Source organism: Euphorbia lathyris, chromosome 6 (assembly GCF_963576675.1).
Source record: "Euphorbia lathyris chromosome 6, ddEupLath1.1, whole genome shotgun sequence".
Classification (NCBI taxonomy): domain Eukaryota; kingdom Viridiplantae; phylum Streptophyta; class Magnoliopsida; order Malpighiales; family Euphorbiaceae; genus Euphorbia; species Euphorbia lathyris.
In genome coordinates, this window is record NC_088915.1 from 81,044,145 (window position 1) to 81,059,793 (window position 15,649).

General features: G+C 31.3%; 1 protein-coding gene across 1 annotated transcript; it reads right to left on the reverse strand.

The window, feature by feature from the left end:
* Nucleotides 1-3,632: 3,632 nt before the first annotated feature.
* On the reverse strand, nt 3,633-12,731 carry LOC136232942 (cysteine-rich receptor-like protein kinase 44). The gene is made up of 7 exons (XM_066022427.1): nt 11,842-12,731; nt 8,927-9,043; nt 8,694-8,815; nt 7,482-7,692; nt 6,144-6,381; nt 5,627-5,768; nt 3,633-4,546 (listed from the first exon to the last, which is right to left on the reverse strand). The coding sequence occupies exons 1-7, from the start codon at nt 12,635-12,637 to the stop codon at nt 4,217-4,219; spliced, it is 1,956 nt and encodes a 651-aa protein (XP_065878499.1). The 5' UTR covers nt 12,638-12,731; the 3' UTR covers nt 3,633-4,216.
* Nucleotides 12,732-15,649: the final 2,918 nt, after the last annotated feature.

A 15,649-nucleotide genomic window follows, 5' to 3' on the forward strand; every position in this document is an offset into this window, starting at 1 on the left:
AGTATTGCTGGAAAAATATGAACGTACCTCCCCCTCTGGCCTTATGGCTTTTTATAAGTGTTCTGAAGTAACCGCCGAGGGCGGTTACTCCTTCTAGGCCACGTCCCTTACGTGGCAACAAACGTGTTTGAGTGGGAGTTTTAATGCTCCGTTTAGGATGCCGGGGTGGTTATTCGCTTTACTCGCTTCCTTTATTCGGAGCCCGTTTGATCTTGGACCATGGGTCTAAGTATAGATTGGGCCCGTGTTTATGATTCGGCCCGTTTTGGCTTCGCGGATCATCAAGCTGTAATTTAGTTGGGGTAAATTATACCCATGTCCCTTATTCTTTTTATGGCCTCTTACCTTTAAGAGCAGGCATAAAAGTCCCTGAATATTTTTATTAACATAAAAGGCACTTATAAAAATAAACAAAATGATCAAAGAAAGATTCAAGAATTAAAATCGTTTAGAACCACATTTTCATGCAACAATTGTATGCAATTTTCTAAATCACGTTTTCTCTCTTAAAAATTATCACTTTTCTCTGTTCTAACCAAACAATACGTGAGCAATCTTAAACCCAAAAACTTCAAAATTAAAGTTTCTTAAATTATCATTTCTATCAAGTCTACAATTAAGAGTTACCTATGATAGGAATGATCTAAGGGGCTTTTATATGGGTTAATTTCATTAATGGTGTACAACTTTTGCCTCATTTCACACTTTGGTGTACAACCTTCAATTTGTCTCACTAATATGTACAAACTTATAGGTGACCTCCTGTTGTGGTGTACAGCAGGTAAAAATGACCGGTCAACGCTCAATCAACGTGCCACATCAGCTTTGACCGGTCAAAAAGTAAAAAAATTCAAACACTTAATATAAAATTACTTATATGCCCCTATCTCTTCATCTATTCATCTTCTTCCCTCAATTTCTTTCTCTTTCTTCAAATTTCTTTCTCTCTCTCTTCAAATTTTTCTCTCTAACTCATATCTCTCTCTAACCTCTTTCTCTCTCTAAAAATCAAACTCTTATAATTCTATTTTGCAAATGAGTAAAATTTCAAAAAGATTCAATGTAATAAGGTCATCTCCAAGGGCTCTCTATTTTTAGAGAGCCCTTGGAAAATCCAGTTCCAATGGAGCTGGATTTGCTTGCGGCAATTAAAGAGCCAACTTGCTTGCGGCATCTTTGCCGCAAGCAAAGTTGTATTATTTTAATATTTTTTTTAAATCCTTTTATTTATTCAACGTTATTTTGTTTTTACTAATCTTAAATTCATTAAATGTTTTTTTAGTTTTATAATGTATTTGTTTTATATAACATTTGTTTTAAATATTTTTTTATTTTAAATATTAATTTCATGTATATTTATTTTTTGTACATGTATATTTATTATTTAGGTATTATTTTTTAGACATATTCATGTTATTTAATTTCTAATTGTAGTGTTATTTAATTTTTTATTGTGTTGTACATTTAAATATTAAATTATAATTATAAAAACACTAAATATTACATAAATTATAAAAACATTTAAATATTATACGAACCATAAAAGCGTTACATGAATTATAAAAACATTACACAAATTATAAAAACATTACATGAATTAGAAAAACATTACACGAATTAGAAAAAACGAAACAAACTAGAAAAACAACAAAGACAACATACGACTCAATAAGGTCCTAAATCATTTCCACTTCCACCAAGATTGTTGAAAAACCCGGAAAATTCGAGACCGAGCAGTCTGTTGGGATTGATATGAGGGATTAATGTGTTTTTTAATTTATGTGTGTTGTATTAGATTAATGTACTTTTCTTTAGTGTTTTTGATTGTTTTAGTTTTTTTAATATAATTTCTCTTTAGTGTTATTGTAATGTTTTAATTTTTTTAATGTATTTCTTTGTTCGTGTTAAATCTTATATTTTTTTAAATTTTATAAAATTATATTTCAAATTAATAATAATAATAATAATAATTAATTGAATTATTAATTATTGATTTTAATAATTATCATTTAATTATTTAGTTTAAAATAAAAATAGTAAATTATAAAACATGATAATAATTAATAAATGGATATATTTTGATTAATAATATAAAGAATATAAATGTTATGTTTATTAAAAAAATTGTTATGTGAAAAATGAATATAATAATAATAAAAGTTTTAAAGAGTGGGTAAAATAGAGTATATGGTTGGAGAACTTTTACGGTAGCAACTCTATATTTAAAGATAGAGTAGAGAAAAATGAAAATAGAGTAGGCTAAATAGAGAACACTGTTGGAGATGGCCTAATAGTCACCAAATGTAACAAAGTCTAAATCAGTGACCAGTGAAAATGTTCAAAATTCACTTGTCATTGCGCAAACAAAAATTCAAGCCTTGTGGTGTAGAATAGTCTGAAGCTCACAAAAGTCGTCATTTAAGGGATTTTTTTTTTTAAGAAAACACAATAAAAACAAAATCTATTTGGTTTTTCTAGAACCATGTTATCATAATTTAATATCAAGCTCTTCCAACCAAATAACAACACTTCAACAGCTGAAACATGGTAAATCAGAAGGTCCATTTCTGTTTCTTGTTCTTCTATGCAATTCTTCTCACCACATCTTGTAGGCAAAGAAGCGTTTTGTCAGCAAAGAATCATAATATTGGTGTTGACTTATTCATCTTTGGAGATTCTGTATTTGATTCCGGCAACAATAACTATCTCAAAAATGTTGTCTGTCGGGCTAATTTCTATCCACTACGGCCAAACGTTCTTCAACCGAAAGGTTCTCTGACGGTGGATTAATTCCTGATTTTATTGGTAAGAATCAATTTGAAATTAAGACTCTCTAATATTAATACTCTTCATTAGCCTTAGTTTTCGCACTTTTGCAGTTGAGTATTTGAAGTTACCTTTAATTCCACCATTTCTTCAACCTGGAAGTCACCACTTTACAGATGGAGCTTATTTTGTATCAGGTGGGGCTGGTGCTCTGGTGGATACTTATCAAGGAGGAGTTATGTGATTTTGACCCTTTACCTTTCTTATTCATAAATTGATTTCAACAATACCTCTGCTCTTTCCTTTTGTAGATATCGTAAAAAGTAGTTTAGAGAGAGAGAGAGAGGAGTTAGAGAGAGAAATTTGAGGAGAGAAAAAGAAATGGAGGGAAGAAGATCAATATATGGAAAGATAGGGGCATATAAGTAATTTCATATTAAGTGGTTTAATTTTTTTTGAGTTTTTGACCAGTCAAAGATGAGATGGCGCGTTGACTGAGCGTTGACTGAGCGTTTTTACCTGCTGTACACCACAGTGGGAGGTCACCTATAAGTTCGTACATATTAGTGAGACAAATTGAAGGTTGTACACCAAAATGTGAAATGGGGCAAAGGTTGTACACCGTTAGTGAAATTTACCCGCTTTTATATAGTAAAGTGCAAAGTTGGTATACTTTTATGTCTGATTTCGAATGCAAGAGGTTATAACGAAAGTAAATTCTAAATTGAGGTGCCACGAGTGTAATTTATCCAATTTGACCTTCACAAAACAGAGGCAAGAGAAATTGGGATTCAAACACATTTCATATATTTCACAATTACAAAAAAAAAAAAAAAAAGGAAAAACAATGATCTCATAATTCCAAGTTACTCTTGCAACGTATACTATAAGAAAATTTGCAATTACTGACAGAAAATCTGTCCGTAATTGAGTCAGATCACCGACGAATCACTACGGATAAAGAGACCAGAGTATACAATTAATTGAATATTAAGACTCCTAATCAGTGAGGAATGATCCTTATTTACATAAGGTTCTATCACAACCCTGTATTCACAAAATAAGAATCTCTTTCCAAATAGGAATAAGATTACCTTTAAAAAAAACCGGATAAATTACATACTTGTTGTACAATCTTTGTCCTATTTCACACTTTGATGTACAATCTTTAATTTTGCATAAAAAAAAATGTACAATCTTTTGGTGACCTTCTACTAAACTCTCACCAAAGTGTACAACTGGTAGTTATGACTTGTCAACGCGAAGTCAACGTGTCATGTCAGCAATTTGACCTCCAGGCCACCAAAAGGTTGTACACTTTTGTGTACAAAATTGAAGGTTGTACACCAAAATGTGAAAATGACAAAGATTGTACGCCACGTATAATTTACCTTTACAAAACCATACGGTGCAGCTTTCTGTAGTAACTGGGAGATAATATTAGCGAACATTATAAACGAGGAGACATTTCGGAAACACTGAGTTCATTTCTTGACGGTGTGAGAGCTTGAGCTTCACTAACATTTATGTGCCTTGAATATGACACAATAGATCCAGTGTTGCTATGGATGAAAATAGATGGTTTAGAAGGCAAAGGAAGAGTGCAAGAATAGCTACTTAGCATGAAAAGTATGGAAGCCATGGATGGTCTTTCAGATATAGCTTCTTGAACACAAAGTAATCCAATGTGCATGCATCTCATCATATCACTTGTTGATCCATTTCTCAAATTTTGATCTATAATGTTTGAAGGTGTTCCTGCTTTCCAGTTTTGCCATGCCTGTAAAATTCGTAACATTTCGATTAGGTGTCGCTAGAAAAGCGTCGCGATTTACTTTTTTGAATTTAGGATCAATTTGGTCCTGTTGTCAGTTTAGCGCAAATTGAAGTTTATGTATAAAGTCAGTCCTGAAGTTGATACTATTTGACAAACTAGCCCAAGTACAATCAATTTCAATACCTAAAAATTTGTCAAATTTGAGCGAATTTGTCAAATATTGCCAACTAAACTTCGATTTAGGTTAAACTAAACCTGTCTACCAACTTTAAGGGTGTCAATTCGCTTTTTTTAGTGATACTAGCAAAGGTGAAAGGAGGGATGACAACGGAGTGGAATTCTCCGCATGCCAATAGAGATGTGGGATCCTAGAAATAGTTCCCCGTGGGATGGAGAAATTAGTGAAATGGTGCTCCGCAACTTAAATGTCGGTTTACACTCTAACTTATTATTTGGTAACTAACATTTGTCCTCTGATCTATTCAAAATGTTAGTCTTTGCATCTCACTTATATTATTTGGTAACATATGCTTACTGACCTATCAAAATTAGTGAAATCTCAACAAATAAGGATAAGAATCAACATTTTGGACAACTCATGAAGCAAAGGTTACCAAATGATAGGTTAGAAGTAAAAAAAATTGGCAATCCGTGCATAACGGGGATAAGGATAAAAAGATCCTCATGACTTCTGATGTCCCTGTCCGCAACCACACATAGTAGGGTGTTACGTTGCAGAAAAAGAGGGCCGCTTTAACTAGCAATCAATCATAGCTACTTCAGAAAAGCGATTGGCCTCCTGAACTTACAAAGTGTCTCGTTAGCCTTTTGAACTTGCTTAATTAATTCTCTAAATCAGGTGGCAGAGTATAAGAGAATTTGAACAAATTGAAATGTATATCATTTTAAACAAGTTTAAAGAGCCAATATATCACTTAAAGCAAGTTTAGACTTAGAGAACTTACCAGACACTCTAATTTAGGGGACCAATCGATTTTTTCCGCGAAATCAAAATGATTCATGATGTATTAAACCTTACACATTTTAATAAAAAAAGTTATATAGAGATATAGTTGTACTTACATAAGTCAAAAGGTCTTCCTCGTAGCTGAAACAAGTGTTTCTTCTACCACTTACAATCTCCAAAACTAGTACACCAAAACTGAACACATCAGACTTGAATGAGAACTGTCCATGCATTGCATACTCTGGAGCCATATATCCACTGCACAGGAATCAATAGGTATAAAATTTAATTATAATCGGGTAAAATATACTCATCGTTATTGAAGTTTGGATTCCTGAACTTTGTTTTCATTCAATAAAATCATTAAACTTCACATTTTATTTTAATTAAGTTACTCCGGATGATTTGTGTGTGAAAACGTATGTTATAGGAGATATTTAATATGCCAACTAAGTATCAGACACTGGACATGCCTAACTTTTATAGTTGACATGATAGAAATTAAGGCGACCCCAAGGGTGCTCTGACACTCCCTAGCCTCCCCTTTGTCCGCCCCTGGTGACCGTCGATGCAATTTATCATGTCTAATCCCATAAATGCAAAAACAATATATTTTTTTTTTCATAAACTTACAATGTTCCGACAACTCTACTCGTGTTGCTGTGAGTTTGATCCAATATAAACAGCCTTGCCAAGCCGAAATCTGAAATTTTCGGATTCATTTCTGCATCTAACAAAATGTTGCTAGCTTTAAGGTCACGGTGAATAATTGGATGTCGAGAATCCTCATGAAGATATAGAAGCCCTTTAGCAATTCCTCCAATTATCTTGGAACGTTTGTCCCAATCCAAATTTGCACTCTTTGTTCTGTCTGCACATTAATTTATAGGACTCAAATCAAATGTTTACATGAATATATATATAAATTTATGTAACCCAGATGAAAGTAAAAGAACAAGGAATAGAAAAACATCTTTAAGCCACTGATCTTTCAATATGATATATAATATATATGTTGAGCCCTTGAAACCAAAATCGAGTCATATCAAGCCCGATTCATTTGGTACGTGACGCTAATATCAGTGGGAGCGTCAAGATTGAACCATGACACTATACATGTAAATAAAAGCCGAACTCACCCCAAAAGGTACCTCAAAGGGTGAGGATTGACACACATATTTAAAGACATATAGTTTCCTCATTTAGCAAGGTAGGATGTTTAACACGACTTTTCTACTCACCAAGGGCTTAACATGTGCAATTAAAATTGATCAAGTGCTCAATGTGTGTCAAATTGAAAGGTCAGAGAGCTTTTTCAACAAAAATAAGGCTTAAAGTACTATTTAGCTATTGAACTATCTAAAATTTTGTCATTTGGCGTGTGACCTATTATTTGGTTATATTTAACTCCTGAACTATTTGAATTGGTGAAATTTCACTCAATTTAGATGGAGAACTGATAAAACTGTTATCTCATGACACATGTTGATATTTTGACCTGAACTACAGATTTTAGTTTTGACATTTTTTGTTTATTTATTTATTTCCTTATAAGAAAATTTATATGCCAGAAAAAAAACTTTAAAACATGCCACATGTTAGGGGATAACGGTTTTGTCATGTCTTCATTCAAATTGAGATAAGTCGGGCGCTAAATGTAACCAAATAATAAATCAACAGTCAAATGATAGAATTTTAAATAGTTCGGGAATCAAATAGTGGTTTAAGCCAAAATTGAAAAGGTCATAGCTCTAACATTGTAAGAAAAAGTGCTATCACCTATGGAAATCTCCGACAGACTGTATTTCTATCGGAATCAAAGACACTTTACCAAAAACAAATGTCTCTTGGAGACCATGATCTCGGACGGATTACAGAAATCACGATAAAATTTTCCATAGGTAATACCGTTTTTTTTTTGTAGTGCAAAATGCTATTTTCCAAAAAAGAATAATACTCATAATTAATTACCAAATAGAGTTTGGTCAAGGCTGGCATTAGGAACAAACTCATAGATAAGAAGCCTTTCATTTCCTTTCAAACAGAAACCAAGAAGCTTCACTAGATTTCTGTGATGAAGTTTAGCCATCACTAATACTTCATTTTTAAATTCCACGTCTCCTTGTTTTGAATGACTGGAAAGCCTTTTCACTGCTATACATTCTCCATCTCCAAGTGTACCCTGTTAATATGCAATTGAAAGTTCCCGTAAATAAAGACCTAACTCACCCTAAAATGTGCTTCAAAAGAGAAGGATCGTCTCACATATATTACTCATAATTAAGTAATATGAGATATATATAACAGTCCTTGAAGTTATTACTGAGGCTTAACCTTGCTTAAAATAACCGATAACTCTCTGAAATGTATCTATTAGTCTCCGGAATTTTCTTAAATTGATCTATTAGCCCCCTAAAAGTACACATTTCACTTTTTCTAAAATCTCTTGTGTCACGTGGATTTTAGAGGATTAATAGGTCACGGTAAACAAGATTAAAGGGTAAATTGGACATTTTAAAAGTATAAAGGGCAATTGATTTTTTTTGGACGAATACAAGGACAAGAGATGTACTATTTTTTCCGTTTGTTGTCATGAACTTATACTTGAACTTACTACATACCTAAACTTGTTAATTTTGGTTTTTCGGCACCTTTATTTGCTAATATGATATGATATGTATTTAGATGAAAGTTTGACTCGATAATGTACGTGGTCCAAAGTTTGACAAGTTTAGATATAATAGATCTACGTATAATAAGTTCAAAGTAGACTCGATAATGTACGTGGTCCAAAGTTTGACAAGTTTAGATATAATAGATCTACGTATAATAAGTTCAAAGTACCAATTGCAAACACTAAAAAGCGATAAGTTTACGTATTTAATTATGTAATATAAACCTTATTATTGACAACAGATATATATGGTTTAAATATATTTTTTTCCTTCGTTTAGTGCAACTTGATTTGACAGGTTTAAGAGACTCTTTTATGTGGTGAAATTGTACAGTACTGTAAAAGTAATACAACCTATCAATGAAAATCGGTATGTATATCACTACACGAGAAAATAAAGGAATTAATACTACTGTTTTTCAATGTTAAGTGAACACTCAATTATTTATTATTTAAATAAAACAACAAAAAACATATTACGAAAAGGAGAAGTAAACACGGATATTTACCTTGTAAACGGAACCAAAGCCGCCTTCTCCAAGCTTATTTTCTTCTAAAAAGTCATCAGTTGAAAGTCTAATGGTCTCAAAGTCCAAGTTGAAGGATTCAACACTACTTATTTCATCCATGGCTAATTCATATAAGAGAAAAATATGTGAAAACCCATTTAAAAATTGATCAATATAATGCATATAAATATGCACAGAAAAAGTTTAATTTCCAGAAAAAAGTTTCAACTTACTTCGAACTTTTTTACTTGTCCTCTCAACTCGTAAATAAACTATGGTGCATATAACAAGAGCGAGTAGAACGCTTGCAATTGAAACGACAACGATAATGATTGTTCGCCTATTTTTTCCTGCACCAAATGATTGCAAACTTTCTGTTAAATCAAAGAAAAAAACAATTGTTTGAATACGAATTGGAAGAGTTTAGAGGTTATTGCATCATAATCATATTACAATCATATTACGTGATTTATATATATGCATCAGCGACAATTATTTTTATCATAAATTTCTTCAGTAATAACCGTTAAAATTTCTACTTTTTCTTTTTGCTGGCTCTAGACTAGAAAGGGCTAAAACAAATTATTTAATTTGGCCTTTTAAAAGTTATATACATGAAAAAAAAAAAATTGTTAATATGTATAATGTATTCTTCTAGCTTTTTTACATAAATTTCTTAATTAAACTTTCATAGTTAATTTCTCTAATAAGTGTTTTTCTCTAGTGGGAGGCACAAAAGAAAAAAAATAAAAAAATAAAAAAATAAAAAAATAAAAAATAAAAAATAAAAAATCACACTTGTAATTTATTTGAATAAATATTAACATTTATTATAAAAAGGTAAATTGGTAAACAATTTATAATAATTACATAAATTCATTTTTTTACTTAAATTAATATTTATTATATAGTAAATTAGTATTATTTTGAGTTATTTATCCATTTATAATAATGGATTTAAAGAAATGGAGATCTTAAAAAATGTGCGGTCTAAAATATTTACTTTAATAGCTTTATGTTAAATCGGTCGTGCGTCAAATCGGTCGTGCGTCAAACCACCTTGTGTCGCATGGTGAAAGAAAATTTATATTTTCTCGTTAAACCTTACGATAGGGAAAATGTTTCTCGATCATATCGTTCGAACACACTACATGACACAGACATGCATAATTAAATGGGCCTTAGTGTGGTTGACCCTATGGATCACTGGGCTTTTTTCAAGTTTCGTTGTATTTGGTCCAATTATAGAATAAAATAGTTAAAAATAAATAAATAGATTTTAAAATAAAAAAGTTTTGGATGAAAATTAATAAAAAAAAATCAATGAGTAACTAAAAATAAATAAAAAATATAGAATATACAATATTAGTATGCATCTCGAATTATTACTTAATATAAACAAATACTTATTAAATAAATTAATAAAAATATATTAAGTAAATTGTAAGCTCAATATTTTGTACACAAATATTACTATTTCCATCCTTTTCAAGATATTTTAATTTTTTTTTGGTAAGAAAGGAAAGGAAAAAAACAAAACCAACAAAAAAACCTACACCGGGATCAGTCTAGGAAGGCTGACCCCAATCCTATCCTCTAGGAGAGAAGGCAAAAGAAAAGAAGGAGGAACAGAGAGGGTAGAAACACCTAACATTCTCCCATGCCCAGCAGCTGCTAAGCGATCCGCCACGCGGTTTTACTCCCTAAAAATATGGGAGAAATTAAGATACTCAAAGGCAGGACGAAGCTTCAAAATAGTTTTGATGAGATTCTGGCTCTTCAGACGTTTCAAGATATTTTAATTGTATTGAATATTTTATTTCAGTAACTACTAAATATAAAAAAATTTAGAAATAAAGGTTTTTATTTTCTACTTAAAGTAAAATGGACAATTAATAATAGGTAAATTATATAATAGTTAAGATCAATAAATTATTTACAGGTGTCTTAAACTCTTAAATAAATTTATATAAATATTAAATTTGGTGGTTGTTTTAAAACTGTTATTTTTTCTATAATTAATTAATTGAAAATAAGACAAAAACAAAAATAAAGTTATGATATTCTTAAAATTTAAAATCTTATAATAAAAAAATACATAAAAACGATTTTCATAATTATAAATTAAAATCTGATTTTTGATGTAATTTCCTCATTAATAATTCGGTTTCCTAATAATTTCTTAATAAATTACTTTCTAAACAAAAAAAAAATATCCTATAGAAAATAATATTTTTGGTAAAATGCACTTACGGGCCTTGAGTATCCATCTTAGACACATTTTCAATAGGTCAAATTTAAACAGAAAAATATAATTTTAAGCCGTTTTGGGTCATTGAAATATAGTATAATCTTTTAAATAAATTTTAACTTCATTTTTAGGATGGCCGATCTAATTTAACCTTATCTATTTCTTTTATATTTTGTTCAATTTTTCGATTTGAGACTCGTCATATATCTTTTAAGTAAATTCTATGTATGCTAAAACTCGAACTCGATATTTAACTTAACCGACTTGAGGCCATTAACTGTTCAATCCAATCTTAATTGGTTTTAACCTTATCTATTAATATTAATTATTATTATTATTATATATAATATTTTTTCTATTAATATTAATTATTATTAATATTGTTATATATAATTTATAAAATAAAATTTAAAGTATAAAATTTAATTTTTACCATTTTTTTTGTTCAAATATGAATTTATATAAATTAAAGTTTGAAATTGATTTTCAATTCCGAACACAAATCGTCTAAATTACCAGCAGGCTCAAGTAACTTTGGATTGAGCATTTTGGATATAAAATCGGGAAATTTACATAGAAATTCAAATTTTAAAAAATATCTATAATTTTATCAATGATTATTTTGAATTTTATCACTCTAGAAATACTAGCAGTTACAAAGCATTTTCCTTTATTTTTTACACGGTCAGTTTATAATTTAAACTAATTACTTGACGATTACAAAATAAAGATTTATATTTTTTGATATATTAATAATTAAAACACCAACATTAATAAAACAATAATATTATTAAAATTTGTGATTTTCATATAAGGAACCCTCTAAAATCTTGTTAAGTCCAACTCCATCAACCCGGCCCATAAACACTTATGCTTTCACAGTGTAGCTTTACATACCTTTTGTGAGATTAGGAGCCATCGCCGGATCCGGCGTAAATGGTTGTACTGATTGAGCTTCATCCGGCGTCGGCTGGTAAAACCGATAATTCTCATATCTGAAATTGCAACTCGGTTTAAGCACTCTCGCACCCAATTTTCCGGCGCAACAAAACGGAATATCTCGAACAGCAGCAACAACACAATCGCTGCAATCTTGCTCTGTAATATCCGGCGAGCATTGCACGAGTCCGTAAATCGTTTCAAATCCGGCACTCTCATTTCCCGTCGCAAATTTCCTCGTCGAATTCCCCGCCGCCGCCCTACTCCGAAGTCGGCTCAGCAGCGTTTGCAGCGCCGGATTGAACTGATTCACATCAGTAACGTTTTCTTCATTCGCCATATGAACCGTCGGCTGCGTCTCCATTAGACCGGAAATCGATCTGTTGGAGAATCGTACAGAGCATGTTTCGTAGAATCCGATCGCCTCTTTCTGATTGGGACAAGCTTCGAGGATTTCAGTAGTGGAGTTTCTGATGCAGCCTCGGCAATCTTCCGGAGAAATGTCGCCTCTGCAGAGAGAAATCGCGGTGACTTTGTCATCGGAGGTTTGACCGGCGGAGAGATTGTAGAAACCGTAGGTGATTGAAGTGTTGGAATTGAGGGAGGAGAAAAGTGTGTTGAGGTTTGCTCTGTAGGTGCTGTTTGCTGTGTAGTTTCCTAAATTGTTCATACAAAATTGAGCACTGATTAAAGTAGGTAAGTGTAAAAAATTGGAGAAGAAGATGAAAAATAGCAATGTTCTTGGTGGATGCATTGTGTTATGATATAGAAGAGAAAATATATTATTTTATGAGAATCTGAGTGAGGATGTTTTTTCTTTTTCTTATAAATGATAAATTAATGGGTTTTTTTTTGTGTGTTTATGAGAGAAAATGACTAGCTTCTATTATATGGGGTTTAAATGTGACTCCATTTTGGGTTTCATGTGTTTTTTGGACTATAACAATGATGGGTGTTGTTCGGGTCAACTTTTCGAAGAATAAGATCAATGGTAAGTTTAGATCTACCGGTGAATAAGTAAATTCTATATGCTCATTAAAGTGTAAGTGATCAAACTGTGAAGTAAATAATTATATCGATTTTTCAGACAGTTCTCTAAAAACGTCTCACTTACCAAGAAGGAATGACCTAATACAATGTGAGAACATGATGTCACATCTATTCATTAGGTTTAGTTTCTACTTCAGTTAATGTCGGACCTCTAACACACTTTCGATTTTTTATCCCAATGGACGAAAATCTAAAGAACTTGGGGGCATTTGATATCATATGAATATAAAGAATGACACACGTGTCCTCATTAAAAGAAGCAAGAACGCTTGCTAGAAGGAGAGCCTTCAGATCAAGCTAGGTTAAGATGAGTAAATGGAAGAAGGGTTCCGAGATCATTCCGGATTAAGTCACTAATTCCGCGCCTGACATCAAGGGAGACTGTTTTGATATGGTGCAAGCTGCCCTTATTACGATAAATATCCACTAGCCAGAGGTTGACACACGTTTGAAGGTAAAGTTAGGACAAACACTGCAATTGACTAGGTTTAGCAATGACAACCTATTTATAGAATGAGATATTACAAACTAAGGTGCATACAAACATTATATATTTTGCTAACTTCATCATCGGAGTACGGTCCTTAGTTCCTGATCGCTACTTGATCTCCTTTTTTTGTCATATTCCAAGAATCGAAAGAATCTCAGTTGAAGTTAGAGCAATACTATGAGATTTACTCGTATCACGTTTTAAAGCTGTGAGACCTAGAAAACGAGACTTAGGTCAAAATATATAATATCTACATGGTATGGGAGCAGACTATTACAATTGATGTTAAAATTGATTCATGTACGATGTATTGGTTGGAGATGAACCAAATAGAAGTTGGTGGATCTATGACGAGCCGATCATGAAAACGTAGTCTGGAGTAGAAAGCATGACTAAGGACCAACTGACCTTATAAGGATGGAAATCGGATAACTAATCACACGTTGATATGGAGAAAGAGTAACTGAACTATATCAGTAAAATGTATTTTCAATATATGTAAATATGTTTTAAAACAATTAAATTCAAAAAATTTAGACTTTGGATGAAATCGTATAATATCTATGAAACCTTTTACCGTACTCATAAAAAATACGCTATGTTATTAAAAAAAAAGATTGGTGTTAAAAATAAAAGCGTACAAATCCAACTATTTAATTAGTAAAATGTAGGAGACATTTGGTAGCTCATTTTCATGCTCATATTTCGCTTTTCACTTTAAAAATGAGAGTTTTAAGTGTTTGGTTAGTGATTTCCTGTTTGCTTTTTATCCATGAAAAATAGTTTCTTTTTTATCAAATAAAAAGTAGTTTTTGGAATCTCTACTTTTTGGAAAACCAGTTTTTTTAAATAGCAAATAATAGACTATAATAACAAACAATAACAATAACAATAAACAGTAGACAAAACAAATATATCCATGCTCTAAGAAAGTTTCTCCAAACGACTTAACTAGATATTTTGGCAAAGAAGGACTCAATTGTAATAATTGAGAGTTGAATAATGATGTTTTGGTCTATTATCCCTATCGCCTAATAAAACAAAAGAAGAAAAATTTAAAGCAAAGAGTTTAGTGGAAAAAACCTATATCTTGTTAGGCAAAAGTCAATATTATACGAAATGTGACATTATCATTTCAATTTTGTTATATTGACTCCACCTTTTATTTCAACACATGAAGCTTTTGAATTTTATTTTATTTTATTTTATTTTTTGAATTTTATTTTTAATCACCTCAAATTAAAGCTCGCAAAATTATTTAGTTACAAATATAAAATTTAGTTAACAGAATATTATTTCATTTTCATCTAAAAATATACTGTTCGAAATAAAAAATTTACAATTTTTCTATAATCATATTACATGTATTAAAATTGCTTTTGAATTATTAAAATTACAAATTTCAAACATAAATAAAATAAATAATATTGTATTAGCCGGTTTTTATATTAAAATCTGATTTTTATAAAAACTTACCTGGACTGGGTTAGATATCAAGACCCATAGTTTATTTTAGTGGCATTTTTAGAGACCCGGAGTTGTACCGGTTCCCGGCCGAACCGCCGGGTTCCGGTTTAAATCCGAGTCTTTCCAGTTTGTTGAGTGTTCAACAAACCGGAGGGGTAAGAACCGGACGCCTGGCTGGTTTTTGGTTTGACCGGTTGAACCGGCCGGTTCGATCCGAGCCTGATAATATTGCTTAAAAAGGAGACTATATATGGCAGCTTACGTGGACAACTTGGTCATTGAATTAAAGATTTTATTGTCTCACCCAAAAAAAAGATTTTACTGTATTCTTTAACAAAAAAAATCTGATTTTTATGATCATCAGATATTTAATGTAACAAAAGATAAAAGAGAAAAATTTAAGAGAAAAGTATAAAAATTAATATTGTGGTTCGACCGATTTTCAATAACAGTATTTGTAGTTTAAAAGTTTGTAAACAATATTTATGTGCTTTGTGAAATTTGCAGTTAAAAAATCTGTAAGTCAATTTTTCAATCAAACAATACGTGTTTCTTACTTAATTTTCAAAGTCAGACTTTGTGTTTCGAGTAATTTGTAAAATCAGTCTTTTTAATTGCTACAAATCGCTCTCTTTTAAGATAAATAGCAACGAAAACAATATTTAACGAAATGACTGAGTTTGTAAACTACACGAAACCCAGAATTCCCGTTTGCAAACTGATATGGTAAACAATATCAGTTGGACCTCCACATGGTTC